General features: G+C 47.5%; 1 protein-coding gene and 1 long non-coding RNA gene across 6 annotated transcripts in view; both read left to right on the top strand.

The window, feature by feature from the left end:
- The first annotated feature begins 7,750 nt into the window (after nucleotides 1-7,750).
- The window catches only part of Msi2 (musashi RNA binding protein 2), a 360,898-nt gene continuing 350,712 nt past the window's right edge, over nucleotides 7,751-17,936 (top strand). For all 4 annotated transcript variants that reach the window (XM_059271494.1, XM_059271493.1, XM_059271492.1 and 1 more), the window contains exons 1-5: nucleotides 7,751-7,826; nucleotides 8,110-8,150; nucleotides 8,479-8,560; nucleotides 9,273-9,357; nucleotides 13,212-13,253. In XM_059271494.1, coding sequence (XP_059127477.1) covers nucleotides 7,765-7,826; nucleotides 8,110-8,150; nucleotides 8,479-8,560; nucleotides 9,273-9,357; nucleotides 13,212-13,253 — 312 coding nt within the window. In that variant the 5' untranslated portion in view covers nucleotides 7,751-7,764. The remainder of the gene's footprint in view (nucleotides 7,827-8,109; nucleotides 8,151-8,478; nucleotides 8,561-9,272; nucleotides 9,358-13,211; nucleotides 13,254-17,936) is intronic.
- LOC131917574 (uncharacterized) lies at nucleotides 13,266-16,337 on the top strand. Of its 2 annotated transcripts, none has more exons than XR_009380699.1 (2): nucleotides 13,266-15,813; nucleotides 16,131-16,337. It is a non-coding gene; the product is annotated as an uncharacterized LOC131917574 (long non-coding RNA). The 2 variants fall into 2 exon arrangements; XR_009380700.1 differs by lacking the exon at nucleotides 16,131-16,337 and adding an exon at nucleotides 15,908-16,059.

Genomic DNA, 17,936 nt, shown 5'->3' with positions numbered 1-17,936 from the left:
CATTAATAATACACGATTGCTGTTCTGTAGCTAATATGCAGTTCATTTGCTCAGGGTCCAACTAAAGCATTCTACAAATGTTAGCATATGAATCCTGCTGCAAACCTATACACTAAGCAGCTTGTATACAGTGCATCTTGAAGGATCTTTGTATTAGTTATCTGGGCTGTGTAACAAATCGCTCCAACACTCACTAGTTTTAGTAAACACTAGGAGCTGGTGGGGTGGCTCAGTGGTTAAGAGCACTTGCTGTTCTTGCAGAAGACTGGGGTTTGGTTCCCAGCACTGACATGGTGGCTCACAACCACCAGTAATTCCAGGTCTAGGGGGTCTGACATGCTCTTCTGATTCTACGGGCACCGGTCACGCACATGGTAAACATACACACATGTAGCTAAAACACTCATAACCCTAAAATGAAAATTTAAAAGTCTATTTGTAAAAAAAAAAAAAATATTAGGGTTATAAAAATCAGGTATATTTAAAATGACGAGCAGCATGGGTGCTTGGTAAAATGCTTACCTATCATGCACAGAATCCTGGGTTCCATCCCCAGCACCCCACATGGTGGGCATGGTGTTACACATCTGTCATCCCAGCACACAGGGATGGAAGGTTCTGGATTAAGAGCATTTGCTAATCTTTTGAGGACCCAAATTGGTCTCAGCACCCATGCAGGGTGGAGCTCGACCTTCAGTAATTCGTCAGCTCCAGGGGACCTGACGCCCTCTTCTGGTCTCACCCAGCACGTGCACAACCATGCATACACACACATACACGGACACATACATAAAAAAAAATCTTAAAATAAAACACACAAGGCAAAAGAGGAAGAAAGACATAGAAAAACACATAACTACAGTGGAGGATTTTAATAGTTCTTTTTGCTACCTCTATTAACATACACTTTAAATATAGACAGAAAAATTTGAGAAATTTTATGAGAGACTAGCAAGTCCAGCACATAAAATATTTGAATCTTTAAAATCATTTATTTTGTATATTACATTTGCTTCCTGTGTGTCTGTACATGTGGGAGCATCACTGTACACACGTGGGGGTCAGATGGCAGCTTGCTGGATGTCAGCTCCCTCCCTTGACAGCAAGGCCTTTACCCACTGAGCCATCCTGCCAGACTTCTATCACAGAGAACTTTTAATGTGCCCCCTTTAAAAAGTGACATATGAAATAAACAAAATACTAGCAAGGCTACAGACTATCTAAATGGAATTAGCAAGTTTGATCTGGTCAGGTCCATGTAGAAAATTACTTAACAATAAGTGACACACACTTTCTAAAAATATACAAAGTATTTATAAAACATTGAGCATGTACCAGAGCAAGCTTCAGTCAGTCAAAAAGTTTGATTCACGTAGAAAGTGCCTTTTGAAAAATTCTAATTCAGTTGGTTACATATGAATAACATTTTCAAATACTTTTCATTTTTATAAATTCTTTTTAAAATTTATTTTTGTTTTATGTGCATTGGTGTTTTTTTGCCATGAGTGTCCGGTCCCCTGGAACTAGAATTACAGACAGTTGTAAGCTGCCATGTGGGTGCTGGGAATTGAACCCAGGTCCGCTGGAAGAACAGCCAATGCTCTTAACCATCTCTCCAGCCCCTAGAAATTCTTATTATTGCTAACTAGATAATCAGTTAAAAGTCTATATATCTTGGGGAATGCAGTTTGAGTGATACGTAGTTGAAGTTTTTACCTTGTAAATCATAAAATGGAAGTGTGAAATAATTAACTAGGTTGTACATTGTGGCACAAGGTTATAATCCTAGTATTTGGGGCTATGAGAGACCCTGTCTCAGAAAAACCAGCCCGAAACAAGTAAGACGTACTAACTGTGCCATCAAGAAACTAAGACAAGGCCACCAGAGGCTGGGAGTGGAGCAGAGCGGTAGAGAATTCACCAAGTATGCGTGAGGTTTTGTGTTTGATACTCAGCACTGGAGAAAAGAAAGGGGGGAGTGAAAAGTAACAGAATACATTGGAGAGCAAAAAGAATGAAATAACATTCAGTAGTTACACATATAATCTCAGCACTTAGGAGGCCAACATAGTACATTTTTAAAAAAAGACGCAATACTACATAATATTCTTATTCTTAAGTGGTAAGAAAATAAGATATATCAGACCAAAAAGTAATGAAACAGGAAAAAAAAATAGTTACCAAAAAAAGAAGACAAACCAAAACTTAAAACATGATTTTTTTTTTTAAAGTTGTAGAAAGTAAACTTGAGTTAAAAAACACTCAGACCGGATCCAGGTTCAACTCCCAGCACCCACACGGCAGCTCACAGCTGTCTGTAACTCCAGTTCCAGGGGATCCGATACCCATGGTAAAACACTAATGCACATTAAAAACAAACAAACGAAAACAAACAAAAAAGCCCACTCAGACAGGGGCTGGGGAGAGGGGAGCTGTTAAAAGCAAGAACTGCTCTTACAGAGAGGCCTGGGTTTGGTTCCTACCACTCACAGGCGGTTCACAACTGTTTATAAGAAACACGCACCAAAACTAAACAAAAATAAATAAATACATCACAATTTAACTCTCCCCTTACAGATCTCGGAAGAGCATACACAAGGTCCCAGGTTTGACCCCAGCTCTACAGATAAAACAAAACAGACCAAATCCCTCCAAGAACAACACAATCAGACCTCTGGCCCAGTTGATCTAGATAAGGAAAGCCATGTGGAGCATACCTTTGGGATAAAGCTGATAAACATTATAGAAACCACTGAGTTTAAGGTATGGTACAAGAGAACTATCAGCCGAAATTTGTTAGGCATTTGAAAATCCAAATGGCAGCAGGGTATGGTGGTACACGCCTCTTTAATCCCAGCACTGTGTGTGTGTGTGTGTGTGTGTGTGTGTGTGTGTGTGTGTGTGTGTGTGTAGAGGCAGGAGGATCTGTGTGAGTTTGAGGCCAGCCTGGTTTACAGAGCAAGTTCCAGGACAGCCAGGGCTACACAGAGAAACCTCTCTTGAAAAACCAAAGCCAGTCAATCAACCAGCTAAACAAACAAACAAAAACCAAATCAATCAAACAAACAAAAAACAAGTGGAATGGATAATTTCCTGGAAAAATATAGAAAAATAAAAAAAAACCTGAAGAAATTTATAATTATAAAGAAATGGAATCCATTGTTAAAAAACAACCTATGAAATGGCTATCCCAGACCCAGAAGTTTACCAGAATGTTCTAGAAAACGTTTAAGAATAAATATCATCTTTTTGTTGTTTGTTTGAGATGGGCTCTTATGTATTTTGGGCGGCTCTAGGACTTACTATTCAGAGAAGACTGACCCTGAACTTACAGTGATCCTCCTGCCTCTGCCTCCCAAGTGGTGAGATTACAGATGTGTACCTTCTTTAACACATTGTTCCAGAAAGTGGGGGAGGGGAGAGAGCAGCATTTTACCATTTTAGGAGGCTGGTATAAACAGACAAAAGCATTAAGGGGAAATGGTAGCCAATTTGACTTCTGCACATGACCACACAAACACACAAAAAAGGCTCAAGGGCAAAACAGACAGCGACATTCACTCATATGTCAATCTGTCCTCCACCAAAAGTATTTATTGTCAACCACGAACTAGCAGGTACTGTACTGGTACAAGGAGAGCAAAAATGGATGGGAGCCCGTGGCCTGGCTGAGATGGGCAATAAAGCAAATGATCACACAGGGAAAGGTACACAGAGGACCTTCTGCTGGGTTAAGTGTCTATCAAGAGACATTTGACCTGGTCAGAGAAGTGTGGGAAAGCTTTCCAGGCATATAAATGGACTAAGAGTCCTTGGGCAGCTGTGGGAGGCTGCTCCAGGGCCTCGGGTGTGAGAGGTCTGATATACAGAAGCGAGAGAGAGAGAGAGAGAGAGAGAGAGAGAGAGAGAGAGAGAGAGAGAGAGAGAGAGGGAGAGAGAAGAGAAGAGAAGAGAGGAAGAGAGAGACGGCTTTGATGAACCAGTGAGATGGTTCATTGGGTAAAAGTTCCTGCCATGCAAGCCTGACCTCATACCTGAATTCAGCCTCTGGAACCCAGGAGAAAGGAAGAACAGACTCCTGAAGGTTGTCCTCTGACCACAGACACACGTGTACAATGGAAAGAAACAATAAAAAAAAAGATGGATTTGAGCAATCTTTACGAGGTGAATTCCACAGACGCCTGGGTGAGCTTGCACACAGTGAGGTCAGAGTTCAAGCATGTTGTCTCCAGGCTGGCTGAGGACATTCATTGACAAGGATTCCAAAAAGAGGGGAGAATAGTCTGTGTGTGGCTTTGGCCATGCTGCATCTAGAATACCTTTAGGAAGGGGAAGTGGAGATGTATAGAGAAGAGGACACTGAGCCGAGCCTGGAACTCCGGAGAGGCGAAGGCTGGGCATTTGGAGTGGCATCAGCATGTAGGTGGTATTTAAATCCAATCCTGCTCAGAAGGTCATCGGGGGGACAAGGTACCTGGAGGAGAGGATCAGGCTGGAGAAGCACACCAACATTTAAAGGGAAAGCAGAGAACCAGAGAGGGCAAGAGGAAAGGTGGGCCGCGACCAGAGAACCCGGGGGAGTGTGAGAATGGGCAGAGAGGGGAAGGAGGAAGTCTCAGGAAGGAACCGCCTAGGCCGGTAGAGACCATCACTGGTACCCTGAGAGAACCAGCCGGAGAAGAAATGCAGAATCTTACAAATAAATACCCCAGTGCAAAGGACAGCAGCAGCCGGGTCTGGGGGACAGTGAAACTGCTCTGCGTGTTTATCCTGGTGGGCGTCATACAGTCTGGACGTTTGTCAAAACTCAGAATCATAGAGCAAGGGAAGGTCTGTAACCAAAATGTTACCACCTGGGGAAAACAACACCAAACCAACCCAAAACCTGCAGGAGGTTGGGCGTGTGGCTCCCTTGGTAGACTGCCTTCCTTCCCGGCAAGCCCTAGGTTTGATCCCTAGCATTGCATAAACCTGGCATGGTGGTGCACACCTATAATCCCAGCAGCAGAGGCAAAAAGATCAGCCGTTCAAGGCCATCCTCTGCAATCTAGGGAGTTAGCCATCAGCCTGGGCCACAGGAGACACTATCTCAACAAAACGATAATCTGCGAAGGGAAAATAAAACTTAGTGGTGGTGGTGATGGGGTCAGTGGCAGTTAGAGCTCTGGTGAGGATTCAAGGCTAGCCTGGGGTAGCAAGAATGTCTCCGATAACACCAAACTAAGTAATAACAATGGATGGATGGAGCCTTCCCCTTGAGTGCTTTATCAGGCCCTGGCTTGGCCTCTGCAGTGCTAGAACCCCGGTCCCCCCAGGTTTTCACTCAACCCACCACTTAACAGTTCACGTCTACATCAGGAGGGCAGCTACCCACTTCTGCCTAGTGAGGGACAGCTTGAATAGGCACGCTGCAGAGCCAAAGGGCACTGGACCTTGGCCAGGGTTCCTCTTAGGGACTAACTGGTTGGGATGGGAATACAGCTGGACAGCCTGGCACCTTTGGGACTCCCATATTCAAGGAAGGGGCTGGATAAGGAAAGGAGGCCTCTCTACCTCTGATGGTCTGTGGTTCTGTGGTAAAAGTCCAAAATATAATCCAATTAGCTGTGTTGCCCGTATGTTGTTATTGAGTGTAATTATAATAAACAACTACCAACATAACATGCAGCTCTTTAACACGTGGGTCCCCAGATGATTCGAGAATCAGTTTGGTTGGAGTGTGGGGAAACGATATGGTGTGTGGTTTGAAGTCTTATGAAGTGCTTCCTAGAAGTTATATTCAGTAACCATTCGTAATAAAACACGATCCATGTAAGCTGGCAATTAAAAAGGGGACTTCTACATTGTGCTCTTCAAATGCTCCACCCTACTCCATCAATCCTGTCAGAGAGGCATTTTCCCAGTTTAGAGGACAGAGAGATTGAAAGTCCTGATCACTCAAGGCTTTGGCTGGTGTTGAGATTTTCCAAATGTTCCGAAACCCACAGTGGGCACTGCACAGTTTTGGTGTTGAGTGTATTCTATTGTCTCCTAATTCTATGAAAATTAATGGAAAAGTGTTAATTGGGCATCAATGCATGCTTAACATTAATCCGGGCATTTGATGAACCACAACTTTATGTTGCCCCTCATGCCATATTAACTTGGTTTATTGTAATAATTTAAAACAATAAGGATAATTGTATCCGTACTGTTTTAAATACCCCATAAATTGAATACAGCCTGAATCTGGCCAGCCTGGAATCCGAAGTGTGCAATGTCTCTGGGAAGCTACAAACATCCTTTTGGAGTTTACACTTCTCCAGGGGAGGAAGGGAGCTTTTACTAAACACCTACTGCGTGCCAGGATCCGTGAGGCACTTTATGGCTCCGAAAACGGGGGAGGGGGGCGCTTTGTTACCTCAAAGACCTCCCCCAGGTCTTGGGAGATCTAGGGCCATTTCACTCTGACGCACTTTTACTCTACATAGGAAGCCCGAGTAACTTTAAACACAATAAACAAAATAGGTAACAGACGAATAATCGGGGCGGGGGTTAGTTTCTGAAATAACCACCCATCCTAGCCACCCTCAAGACGCTCCCCAACTACCACTCATTCTGCATAAACATTTGCTTGTGAACCCCAATCATTTGACCTTGACCCCTAAAAGCCCACTTTATTATATTTTTAAATCGTGGTTTGAGTAACGCGCAAACCCCGTCTTGGGTGTTTTCTCGCCCCCTGGTATCGCGTCTGTTTCTCAAAGTTCCAAAATAACCTTCGCGGGCACGGCTCCGTACCTCTGCCGGGGAAGGGCGGGGAGCCGTGCAGGACGTGCCGGTGTGGAGCGGGAGCCAGAGAACTTGCCGCGCGAAGGGAAAATAAAACTTGTGGCTGGTGTTTGTGCGGGGATGGGGGGGGGGGAGGTTGTCTCCTCCATCCCGAAGCCCCTCCGATTCCCGGGGTCTCGGGGACCGCCCCGGGAGCGCAGGGTGTGGGTGTGCTCCCGGCGTCCTTGACCTAAATTTCCGCGCGGTGGCTGGAAACCGGGGCACAGAGGCAGGGCGGCCGGCGGGTGCCACCTCCAGGATCGGGCGCAGGGACCCGAGAACTTGAATGGGTAGCGCGAACTAGGGGGGTCCGGGGCACTGCCGCCTCCCCGCCCGGCGAGCCGCCCGGGCTGAGCTCCCCGCGCCTTCCCCCCTCCCCCACACCCAGCCCATGTGATCTGAGCCGACTCGGGGTGCACTTCCCGGCTCCCCGCCCCGCTGACGTGGGCCCCCCCCCCCCCCCCCCCCCCCCCCCCCCCCGGCCTCGAGTCTCGGGGCTCGCGCGCCGCCCCCGGTGGGTCCCGCTGCCACGGGGGGCCGAGTGTGCGCGCGCGGACAGGCGGGGCGGGAGGGGGGGGCGAAACCGAACGGGGTGCGTGACGTCACCGCATTGGTTACACGACGTTCTAGAACTCCGCCCCACGTGCGCGGGGAGGAGGGGGAGGAGGAGGAGGAGATGGGGGTGGGGAGGAGGAGGGGGGAGAGGTGGGGATGGGCCGGGGGGGCGGGGCCGGGGGGTGTGCGAGGCGGCGGGGCTGAGCTGAGCCGAGCCCACGTGTGACGGGCTCTCGCCGCTGGCCCGGCTCGGCGCTCGCGGAGCTTCGCAGCCGCCGGGCGGGGGGAGGAGGCGGGGGAGGAGGGACGGAGATCTGGGGCTCGGAGCCGGCCGCCGCTGCGCTCCGCTTCGCTGTGGGGCTCGGTGTGTCGGGGGTGGGGGGGCGGGGGGGCTCCGCTATGGAGGCAAATGGGAGCCCAGGCACCTCGGGCAGCGCCAACGACTCCCAGCACGACCCCGGGTAAGTTTCCAGCCGCTGCCCACCGCGCCGCCGCCGGCTCGCTCGGGGCTGTGCGGGCGACGGTGCGGAGCGGGGCATCCGCGCGCCCCCCGCGCCCCCGCGCGCACCCCTGGGGCACTCGCGCACCTTGGGGTGGCGTGGGGCGGCCACCTTCTCCCCCAGCCCACCTCCCGGCTCGCGCTCGCCCGCTCCCCCCCAGCTTTCCTTTTAGCTTTTGTAAGTTACACGTCAAAATGGCCGATCTGACATCGGTGCTCACTTCGGTTATGTTTTCTCCCTCTAGTAAAATGTTTATCGGTGGACTGAGCTGGCAGACCTCACCAGGTAAGGGAGGGAGGGGGGGACGCCTGGGTCCCCCCCTTCTTGGTTTCTTTATTGCTCTTTGTTATCCCAGTGTAAGAGCCCCCCCTCCCCGCCATTGGCTCCCCACTTCTCCTGTGCAAGGTTATTTTTTTAAATAGCAAATCCTTTCCGAGCCCTCTACGCGACCTCTGTTGCCGAATTTCCCCCGCGTGTGCAAAAATATTGCAAAAACAAAACAGAATAGCAACAGAAAACTACTTTTGCTTTTTGTCCTTGATCAAATTTGCATTGCTTTTTCCCTCTCCACACCTTCTCCCACCCCCCCATCTCTCTCTTTCTCTCTCTACAGATAGCCTTAGAGACTATTTTAGCAAATTTGGAGAAATTAGAGAATGTATGGTCATGAGAGATCCCACTACGAAACGCTCCAGGTAACGCATTTCTTTCTGGATTTTGCCTTTATTTTAGAACAAAGTTTTAGTTTTATTTTTGGAGGTGTCTTCGGAAGTAGCTAAGCGGATTTAGAATGGGGCTCAGGCGCGTGGCTGGGCTGGAACGTTGCTCTCCCCCCCCCATAACCCCAAAGGTTATTGTTAATTAGGGCCGAACTCTGGATTCAGAGACGCCCATCTCTCCCGCTTGAAGTCATTTTCCTGTCGCGTCTTGTTCTCTTGTGTAAAATGACATTCAGCTTCATCCACTTTCCACATAGTTTTTTTTTTTTTAAATTTAAATTTTTGAGTGTATGTCTTTTCCCCTTTCCCAAACTCTGAAGTCCTCTCTTTGGGAGGTGGATGAATATCTTAGTGCCCGGTTTCCTTCGGCATAAAACAAAGCCTTAAGAAGGGAAGAGGAGGAGGAGAGGAAGGATACTGAGGCGGCCAGAGTGGAGGCACCAGCGTGTTCCAAGTTACCTCTAGCCGCCCTGCCCCCCCCCCCCCCCCCCCGTCCCGCTTCCCCCACTAACCTTGGTATTTTTCCCTCGCAAGGCAGAGGGCTGTGGGCTAGGGGGAGAGTAGAGGGAGCTGGTGGGGCTGGGGGTACGTGGGGGGCAACTCTCGAACCCCAGTCTGCAATACAGGGTCTCCTTGTTGCTTTCAATGGTGTCACATTTTGTTTTTCTCCCTCTTTGTCTCCTTCCAGAGGCTTCGGTTTCGTCACCTTCGCAGACCCAGCAAGTGTAGATAAAGTATTAGGTCAGCCCCACCATGAGTTAGATTCTAAGACGGTAGGTTGCTTTGTTGTTGTTGTGGTTGTGGTTGTTGTTGTTTGCCCCCTTTCAGCGCCGGTCTGGGCATTGACAGCCCTGTTTAAAGGGACAGCGCCTTCTTCTTTTGCTTCTATGCTAGAACTGGGTACTTTTAAACAGCTAGCGAGTTGGCTCAGAAGTTTGCCGCGGTGGCTGGGTTTGGGGGTTTCTTTTGTAGTGTGTCCCCACCGCAGCTTCAGACGCTGCCAGGCCAAGGCTTGTGGGGGAGGGGGGGCCGTTCCCTGAGAGGGTAGCCTTCCGCCAGGGGACCTTGCAGAGAAACTCCACCGGAGAGCAAATGGAACTTTCTTTGTCAGCCGAGCCCAGCCTGTGGCATTGGGATCGGCTTGTAGAAGGGAAGGCACAGACTGCTTCCTGGTGGAGGGGGCAGCAGGGGTTGGGATCAGGGGAGGGGGGCGCTCATCTTAGGTCCGGGCAACAGGTTTCTCTGGGAGGCCAAGTGATTTGAGATGTGGTTTGAGAAGGAAAGGGAGGGTAGATCCTGGCCGAGCCAATTCGGGCATCCAGTGGGGTTACTCCACATGGCGTCGAATTGAAGGCTGATAAGGTTTCAGAGTGATTGCTCCCTGTCCCCCTTTCGGATCCTTTCATTGGTGCGTGGACACTTTTAAGACGTTAGAAGTTCATAAAATCCAGAATTTGGAGGTGAAAGTCCCTAGGTGGAGGTCAGAGAGTAAGTGGGAAAAAAGATGTCAGTCTGGAATAATAAATGCAATGATGGAGGAGGCTGGGCAGTTCCCAGTGGTTTGCTTAGCACCCCCCTCCAATCCCCTTGCTGGCTTCCTGCCTCCCCTCCCTTCCCTGTGTGCTTACCAGAATTTCACCAGGATTTTTACCACTGCTTAAGGCAGAGGCCTCAAGGTGATATTCGGGATGTGCCTTTGGAGTGCACAGGATGGTCCTGTTCTGTTGTGAGCTCTTGGGGGTGGGGTGGGGGGGTGAGGTAGCTGCCCACGGTACACTTGACCCTCACTTTCTGTTCTGTAAAGTCTGCAGAATTCGAGGGTCTTCTGAGCTCTTTGGTCTTTTAACACTGAGTGGAGAAGAGCCCCGGTCAACCTTTCGTGCACTTGAATTAATTTTGCAAACTCACCCTCTTTTTATGATCCGAGAGGTCAGATGTTGCCCTTACCCCCCCAGAAAAGGCCTTACACACTTAGGTCTCTTTATTAATTGTCCTAGACTTGTCATGCCTGCAGGCCCAGCCTGTTTGGGCCGTCAGATCATTTAATATCAAGAATAATCATTGATAAGGTGATAAGGAATGTCTGAACAGTTTATTTCTTCCTCCTTGACTTCTTGGCTAGATCACAAAGCTAGGGAGATTTTGCAGGAAAAATTCAAAGCGGATTTGTGATTTCTCATGCACTCCTTTTGCCCGGGCGGGAGAACTGGAGTTAGGTTTTAGTGGGTGCTGGCTAGTCAGATCCCTCAGGATCCGTTGCTGGGCCTTGGGCTTTTCCACCCCTGTTTGTTTTGTAGACATATTTTGATTGCTATTACTTAGTATAACCTAGCTTTTGACTTTGTTTCAACGTTCAGTGCAGGAGGCAGAAGCGGTTGGTTTATTGACATGGAAACGAGGATCTTGTTTACTGTTACCTTAAAAGCTTTGTTTAGGTAAAGGCCATTCGCATCCAAAATAGTACCCTAGTGTTTTCTAGAGGACTAGAGCCAGTGCTAGCTCTGTACCTAAGTAACTAATGTTTTCATTTGGGGTAGTTTTCTTTCTTTCTTTTTTTTTTAATAGTTGACTGGGATGTACAAAAGGTTGGGATTTGCTTTCTTCTTGCCTTGACGCCTCCCAGGCCTCGGAGATCTCAGTGTGGAAAACTCTGCACATGGGGGAGCTCTGCTCTCCATGTAACATGCTGATGTCACCACCACACGTACAGGGCAGTCCCAAATTGGCTTTTGGTTTTGTAATTTTACTTTCTTTTTTTTTTTTTTAAATCTTAGTACTTCATTTTCTTCGCTGTACTTTTCTCGCCCCAGCTCCCAGTCCTTCCTGGATCGTATCTCTTTGTTTCCACACAAACAAGGTGACTTCTCTCTGCACCTGTGTGTTGTTGCTCAGAGCCATCAAGCCTCAGGAGTGCGTCTTTTGAGTGAACAGAGACGAGCATGTGTCTCCGTTTTGGCGACAGAATGGAAATCCACACCTGTTGTATTTCTTTTGTAGAGAAACTCTAGTCAGTGCTGGGCACACCTGTAGACGCAGTATTAATCTTGTTCCTAGATCCAAGACTTGGGTGTGTTTTAGCTTTTGAACAGTAATCTCTCATTTCTCAGGTGGTGCTTACAAGGTTGATTTTTAGATCTTTAAACTACCCTAATAAAAGTGATTTTTGTCTTTGTATGTCTTACAGGCTGGGCCTCTAAGGGACCCAGGGATTATCTGGGATGGGGGATGGGGTGGCGAGTGTCTCACCCCTGCAGTTATTCCCAAAGCATGATGATTTTCTTCAGCGACGGGTTCAGATTTACTTTTTAAAGGGCTAATTTATGATGCGGAAGCCAGAGCTCGTAAATAAATAACTTGTAGCAAAACCTATGTCTTTCTCCACGTTGAGCTGTGCTCAAAAGATGTGTGACGTTTAGAAATCTAATGGAAACCAGTGATGGGATTTTTTTTTTCTTTTTAAATTCCTCCCTGTTTTTATCTAGGCAGTAACTTTTTTCTCCTCACGTCAGCTGTTAGACTCAAATGCTTTTGTGGGAATTGTAAAGCTAGTCACTGATGGAGAATCATGTGCTCTGTTAGCCGGCGGCTGATGAAGAGTGGGGAGCTTTTTCCATGGGGTGGAGGTGGGGTGGGGGGAATACCCTAGTCACTGCTAGGTTCCCACTTCTGTCCAGTGTTTTCTTTTTAACCCTCCCTGCAATGGCCTTTCTAATTTGGACTTTGGGTTGGTCATGTAGTTTCATCCTTGTGGGGTTTTTTTGTTGTTGTTGTTTTGTTTTTAATCCATGTGTATTTAATTTATACATTTACCTATCTTTCCCTCTTTTATTACAGTTTTTTCTATATTTTTTTTAAAGAAACAAGTCACTGATGCCTGCTTTCTCTGAGATATATCCACAAGAAATGCAAATGATTTTTTTGAGGCAGGGTCTCACTAGAACTCAACTATGGCGTACCAGGGGGGCCTTCCACCTCAGTGATCCTCCTCCCTCAGCTTCTCACACATGTGTAGGGATTCCAGGTGTGAGCCGCCATGCCTGGCTGTAAAAGACCTTCTTGATCATGCTGAGTAACTTTACTTTGCTGACACTAGTGAGTTAATCTGAGCTGAGCATTATGTTGGATATTGTTGATTTGTGATTTTTTTTCCCCTTTGGAATCCCCTTTCCTCACTTTGCCAGGGAGAAGAAACAATTGCCTATTTACCTACAGCTGGAGGAACATGGCATTTAAATTTTTTTTCCTTTAGATAACACTGTACCCATCTTTTCTGGCCACACATTGCACATTAGCTCTGGGTACCATTTCGTATTCAGGGTCTGTGGAAGAGAAGTCCCGTGTCTGAGTAACAGTGCATGAGCTCTAGCTTCTAAAGCCCTTCCCTCACTAAAATGCATGGTGGAGCATTCCAGAAAGGTGAACCTCATAAGTCCCATGGGGAGAAGGATGATGGTGAAAGTCGACATCAAAGCTGAAGGAGCTTTTGAATTGCCCAAGAAGTTACTAAAAGCTGAGGTTTAAGCCTGAGAAATGAGTGATTAATAAATAGATGGTTGATTATTCATTTTTCCCCCCTGCTCTCCAAGCTATTTCATTGACTTCTTTTTTTATTTTTATTTTTCTCCAGATTGACCCCAAAGTTGCATTTCCTCGTCGTGCGCAGCCCAAGGTAAGTAGGAGAGCCATGGATGGGATGTTAGCGAGACTTTCAAACCCAAGACTGGCAGCTGTTGGAGGCTGGGGTTGTGCCTTCAGGGCGTCAGCGGAGGGAGGTGAAAAGCCCAGGTGAGCAGTTCTGTGAGGTGTCCCTGCACCTCCAAGTCAGCATGCCAGTATGAGTTCCAAGCGTCCAGCTGGGAAGAGAGGCAAATGTGATCCTTCGCAGGAGGGCGTGGCACCACCTGCCGCAATATTTATTCGAGTGTTCTGTTTATTCTAAAGCAAGGCTGAGATCCCATTAGGAAAAGTTGAACATTTCCCTGTGCCTCTCTATGGAGGGCCCTCTGTCGAGCGAGGCCTTACAATCTGGAGGATTTGGAGAAGAGCAGATTTAAGTTAACAGCTTGTCCTTTCTTGGGGGGAAAAAAACCACCTTTCATAGAACCCCCTAAAGTTGTAGATCTGGGGGAGGGAGCTAGAGATGTTCCCAGGTTCAGGTCCTCTGGATCAATCAGAGCCAAAAGAAACAAACATAGCTCAGCTTCTGAGTTCTGGAGAGTTGGGTCCTGGATGGAGGAGGTGGAAACACCGTGGCCCATAGGAGTGGCATTGCAAGGTGTACTTAAAGGATTGAGAGAGGGCTTGCACTTCTTTAAAGTGTGTAGTTAACAGTGTTTCCCCTGTGCCTGCCAGTTGTGGTTCTGAGGAGGCAGCTGGAGGCTGGAGCCCTGCATGCAGCTCCGTCAGGCTTATGGCATTCATGTTTCATTGGTTTTCTGTCCATTGGACCTCAGTAAATCCTGTGTCCTTGACCTTCTTGGGGGTAGGGGCGCTATGAAATTTCTAATTGTGGGCGCACAATTGTCGACAATGGCTCTTGGAAAATTCAGTTTATTTAAGCGGAGGCTCTCAGAGTGGATGGCCTCTAATTGTACGGAGGAGAAAATGGTTTTGCACGTTGGTAAAGAAATAAGGGATGGTATTTGGAGAATTTCAGGTCTGGAACTTGCCACTTGAATGAGTGAGTGAATCTTTTTTTTAAAAGATGGACTCCACATGCCTTAAGTAAGCAGAAGTACATACTTGAAGGTAGCTTTTCCCCCTAACTCCTAAACAGAGCCTAGCAATTAATGAAGAGCTTAGATTCCTTTATGTGGCGTAAACTTTGGGGTTGGCTCTAACTGTGTGTTGCTTCCCATGATGTGTGTGGGCCTTCTCATCTCAGAACCAGCAGTGTTTCCTGGGTTTGGAAGAGTTGCTACTTATTCTAGTGTGACTCCTCAAATTTCCAGGTTAGTCATGTGATCACTCCTAACGTGGATCCGATTTCCCTTTAGGGAAACTGGAAAAATCCTTAACTTGGTGACACCGTGGCTCCAGCCCTGCTCCCTCTGCCCCTTGTTTCCCTCTCCCCGCCGACTTTCTTCTTCAGCCAGGGGAAGGTGGTATTTCACGGTAATGTGCAGTGGCATTGGCTTTTCAAACATTCGCCTTGAGAACAAGATAGACGATGTCTGAGACTTGTAGAAGGAAAATGGACTTTCCCCATTTCCCAGCGCAGGCCTGGGGTGTTTGTGAGTTCTCAGACTTTTAGACGTGTATTAATATTAAGCCAGTTGAAAAGGACCAATTGGCCTACAAATGCAGGGATTTAGGAGCGGGGACCCTATCTCTTAAAAAATTTAATGACAGGTCACTTTGTAAAGGACTTTGTTATCCTTTATCCACATCTGAATCCCAGCTCTGCCTCAGTTTCTTCATCTCTGAACCTGGAGTGGATAGCAGCTCCTTCACAGAGGTTTTGTGAAAAATGAAAATGTGGTCTGGCGAGGGCCTCACGGTGCATCCTCGTCACCGTTGTTATTGCTGGTTTAATCATCATTAGGATGGCGGTTGTTTGCAAGCTGGACCACCTGGCTTCAGATGCCAGCTGTGCCAGTCATTAACTGTTGTGAACTTGGCCAAATCACTTAGCTTCCTTGAACTTGCTTCCTTTTCTCATAGTTTCCTGTAGGTGAAATACACATGCTTCTGGAAGGGTCTGATACATGGCAGTGCCAAAGACGGATCCACTGTTATTACTGATGATTTTTGAGAGAGGCCTTGAACTTGCCGTCTTCCTGCCTCTTAACTGTTATTTATGGGAGGGCCTCACACTAGTTCTCGGAGAGATGGAGTGATAATATTAATTGAATGTGTGTACCAGGCACTTTGTGAAGGGGTGATGTGTCACCTCCGCTGGACAGATGAGGCAGCTGAAACATTGAGGGGTTGAGTAGTGACTGATACAGAAACACACACCTAGGCAATCTGCCTCTATGGTTAGACCCTTGTCCAGTGTGTGGTCCCGTTGGGGTACCACTGGGCATTGCCTCCCTGTCAGGAGCGAGGGGACAGGGCTCTCTGAGGTCAGAGAGAGCAGAACCAAAGTCGTTCTTAGTGAAGGTCCAGGTCCTTGGGTTCTGGTCATTCTCCTCCCCTTGTGACGTCATCCAATTGGAGGACACTAGTGTTCTCTAACTGACCCCTTGGGGTATCCTTTCAGGTGCTTCTGGGGTTGCTCAACCCAGGTAGGCAGAAAGTTGTTGAGGTGCAGCTGTGTCATGGTTGGGATCTGGAATAGGGTAGGCAAAGGGCTTGCTCTGTTTGGTTATTTTCCCACAGAACTGAGCCTGGCCATCAGGGTTCCAGACTGAAGTGACTGTTGGGGACGTCACTCCTCCCAGCTGGCAGAAGTCTAGAACTTTGAGAGAAGCCTTATTTATGTTTTATCTTCCTTTCATAAAACGTGTGTGTCTCTGTGGGGCTCATGGTGACAGGGCAGACTGTACCCCTCTGTGTGGACTGGGTGAGGCGCTTGTAAACGGTGTGTCGGCTTGTGTTTCAGTTAAAACTCATTTCTCCGCTTCTGGCCGCCCCTCCCTGCTAACGGTTGCCAGAGGAATATTCCGTGGAGGTGTTAAACAAGACGGGTGGAAAGAAGCTGTAACTTGAGACCAAAGAAAATCTGTGGCAGTGAAGAACGGATTTCATACGCGTACTGTCATAATATTCTTTAATGTCTCGTATAAATAAAAATCTGTTTTGTCCAGAATTTTAATGAGCAGCAAAGGCAGGCTGTGGAGTCCTGCAGCTCACCCGTCTCACCCTTTGTGATGCGAATGTTCACAGGGCTTATTAGCGTGTCTAGGGACCACTCTTTGGAGGCCAGTGGCCATTCATTAGCAAAGTTACATTTTCATAAGGAAGAGCTGGGATCGTTCTGTGTCTGCCTATTTCACTGGGGGCATTTCATTTTGTAAAATACGTAAGAGGATTCTGCCCCACCTCCATCTTTTTAAAAATTAAAATGGTCACGATCCTCTAAAAAGATGACTTAATTTGAAGCTGCCACAGACCAGAGGCTGACAGAGATCAATCACGCCGGGTCCTTTTTGTGTCTCCTTTGGGTCCAAGTGTCAGCTGCCTGGGAGAGTTTTGTTCCAGCCTGTGGCTTCTTTTTCTTTTGTAGAGGAACCAACAGACTCCCTAGCAGCTAAGGGCGAGAGTGGAGCCTGGGTGTGACTCACCATCTGTCCTAATTGTCCTTGGGTATAAGAACACTGTTTCCTGCTGGCCAGTGATGGCGCACACCGTTAATCCCAACACTCAGGAGGCAGAGGCAGGCGGATCTCTGTGAGTTCGAGGGCCAGTCTGGGCTACAGAGTGAGTTGTAGGACAGCTAGGGCTACACATAGAAACCTTGTTTCAAAAAAATCAAAAATCAAACAAACAAAACAAACAAAAACCCAAAAGTACAATCTCCACTTTTTCCAGTTATTGTTTTCCAAAGTTACTGTATTCAAGTTGACTTCATTTTTTTAATGGATACATCAAAACATAAACATTGCACAGACATAAAAATATGTTACATGTGGGGCTGGAGAGATGGCTCAGCGGGCAAGAGCCTTTGCTGCTCCTGGAGAGGACCCAAGTTCTGTGTCCAGCACCCATGTCAGGGAGTCAGACACTCTCCTGATCTCTGCAGGTACTTGCACACACATGTCCCTCTCTTTCTCTCTCTCTCACACACACAAAACCATTAAAAAAAAAAAAAACTTCAAACAAAAGCGACTTATCAGCAGGGAGCATGTGCTGTTTTGATTCCTGTGTGTGTTCACTGTGTCCTGAAACTCGAGAGGCAGAGACCTTAACTGCTGGTGGAGAGAGATCTAGAGCTGTCATTTGTTCAGCCTGCTTCCAGTTGCCTTCAGTGACAGCTGGGGGACTGTGGACATACCACTGAAATCCCATCAAGCCTCAATTTCCTTCTCTTAAAAAAAAATGTTATGCTCCTTACTATGTTATTTTGGAAATGAATACAGATTGTCCCTTGGGAGCTGTGTACGGTCAAGCGGTACCCAGCACGTGTCTGCTGATAGCATTATAGAATTATTATTATTATTATTATTTGTTTGTTAAAGGTCTTATGTATCCCAGGCCAGCCTCAGAATCATTTTGTAGCCAGTGATGACCTTGAACTCTTAGTCTTCCTGCCTCTACCTCCCAAGTTCTGAGATTACAGGCTACCACACCCAGTTTTATGGAGTACTGGATAGTAAACCCAGGGCCTCATGCCTGCTAGGCAGCCACTCTGCTAACTGAACTGTGTTCCTACCCTTAGAATTATCTTAATAGAGTCAAAAAACTGCAA

This window comes from Peromyscus eremicus, chromosome 8a, assembly GCF_949786415.1.
Source record: "Peromyscus eremicus chromosome 8a, PerEre_H2_v1, whole genome shotgun sequence".
In the NCBI taxonomy this organism is placed as follows: domain Eukaryota; kingdom Metazoa; phylum Chordata; class Mammalia; order Rodentia; family Cricetidae; genus Peromyscus; species Peromyscus eremicus.
Note: the sequence above shows the minus strand (reverse complement) of the source record. Positions and strands in the feature narration are given on the sequence as shown.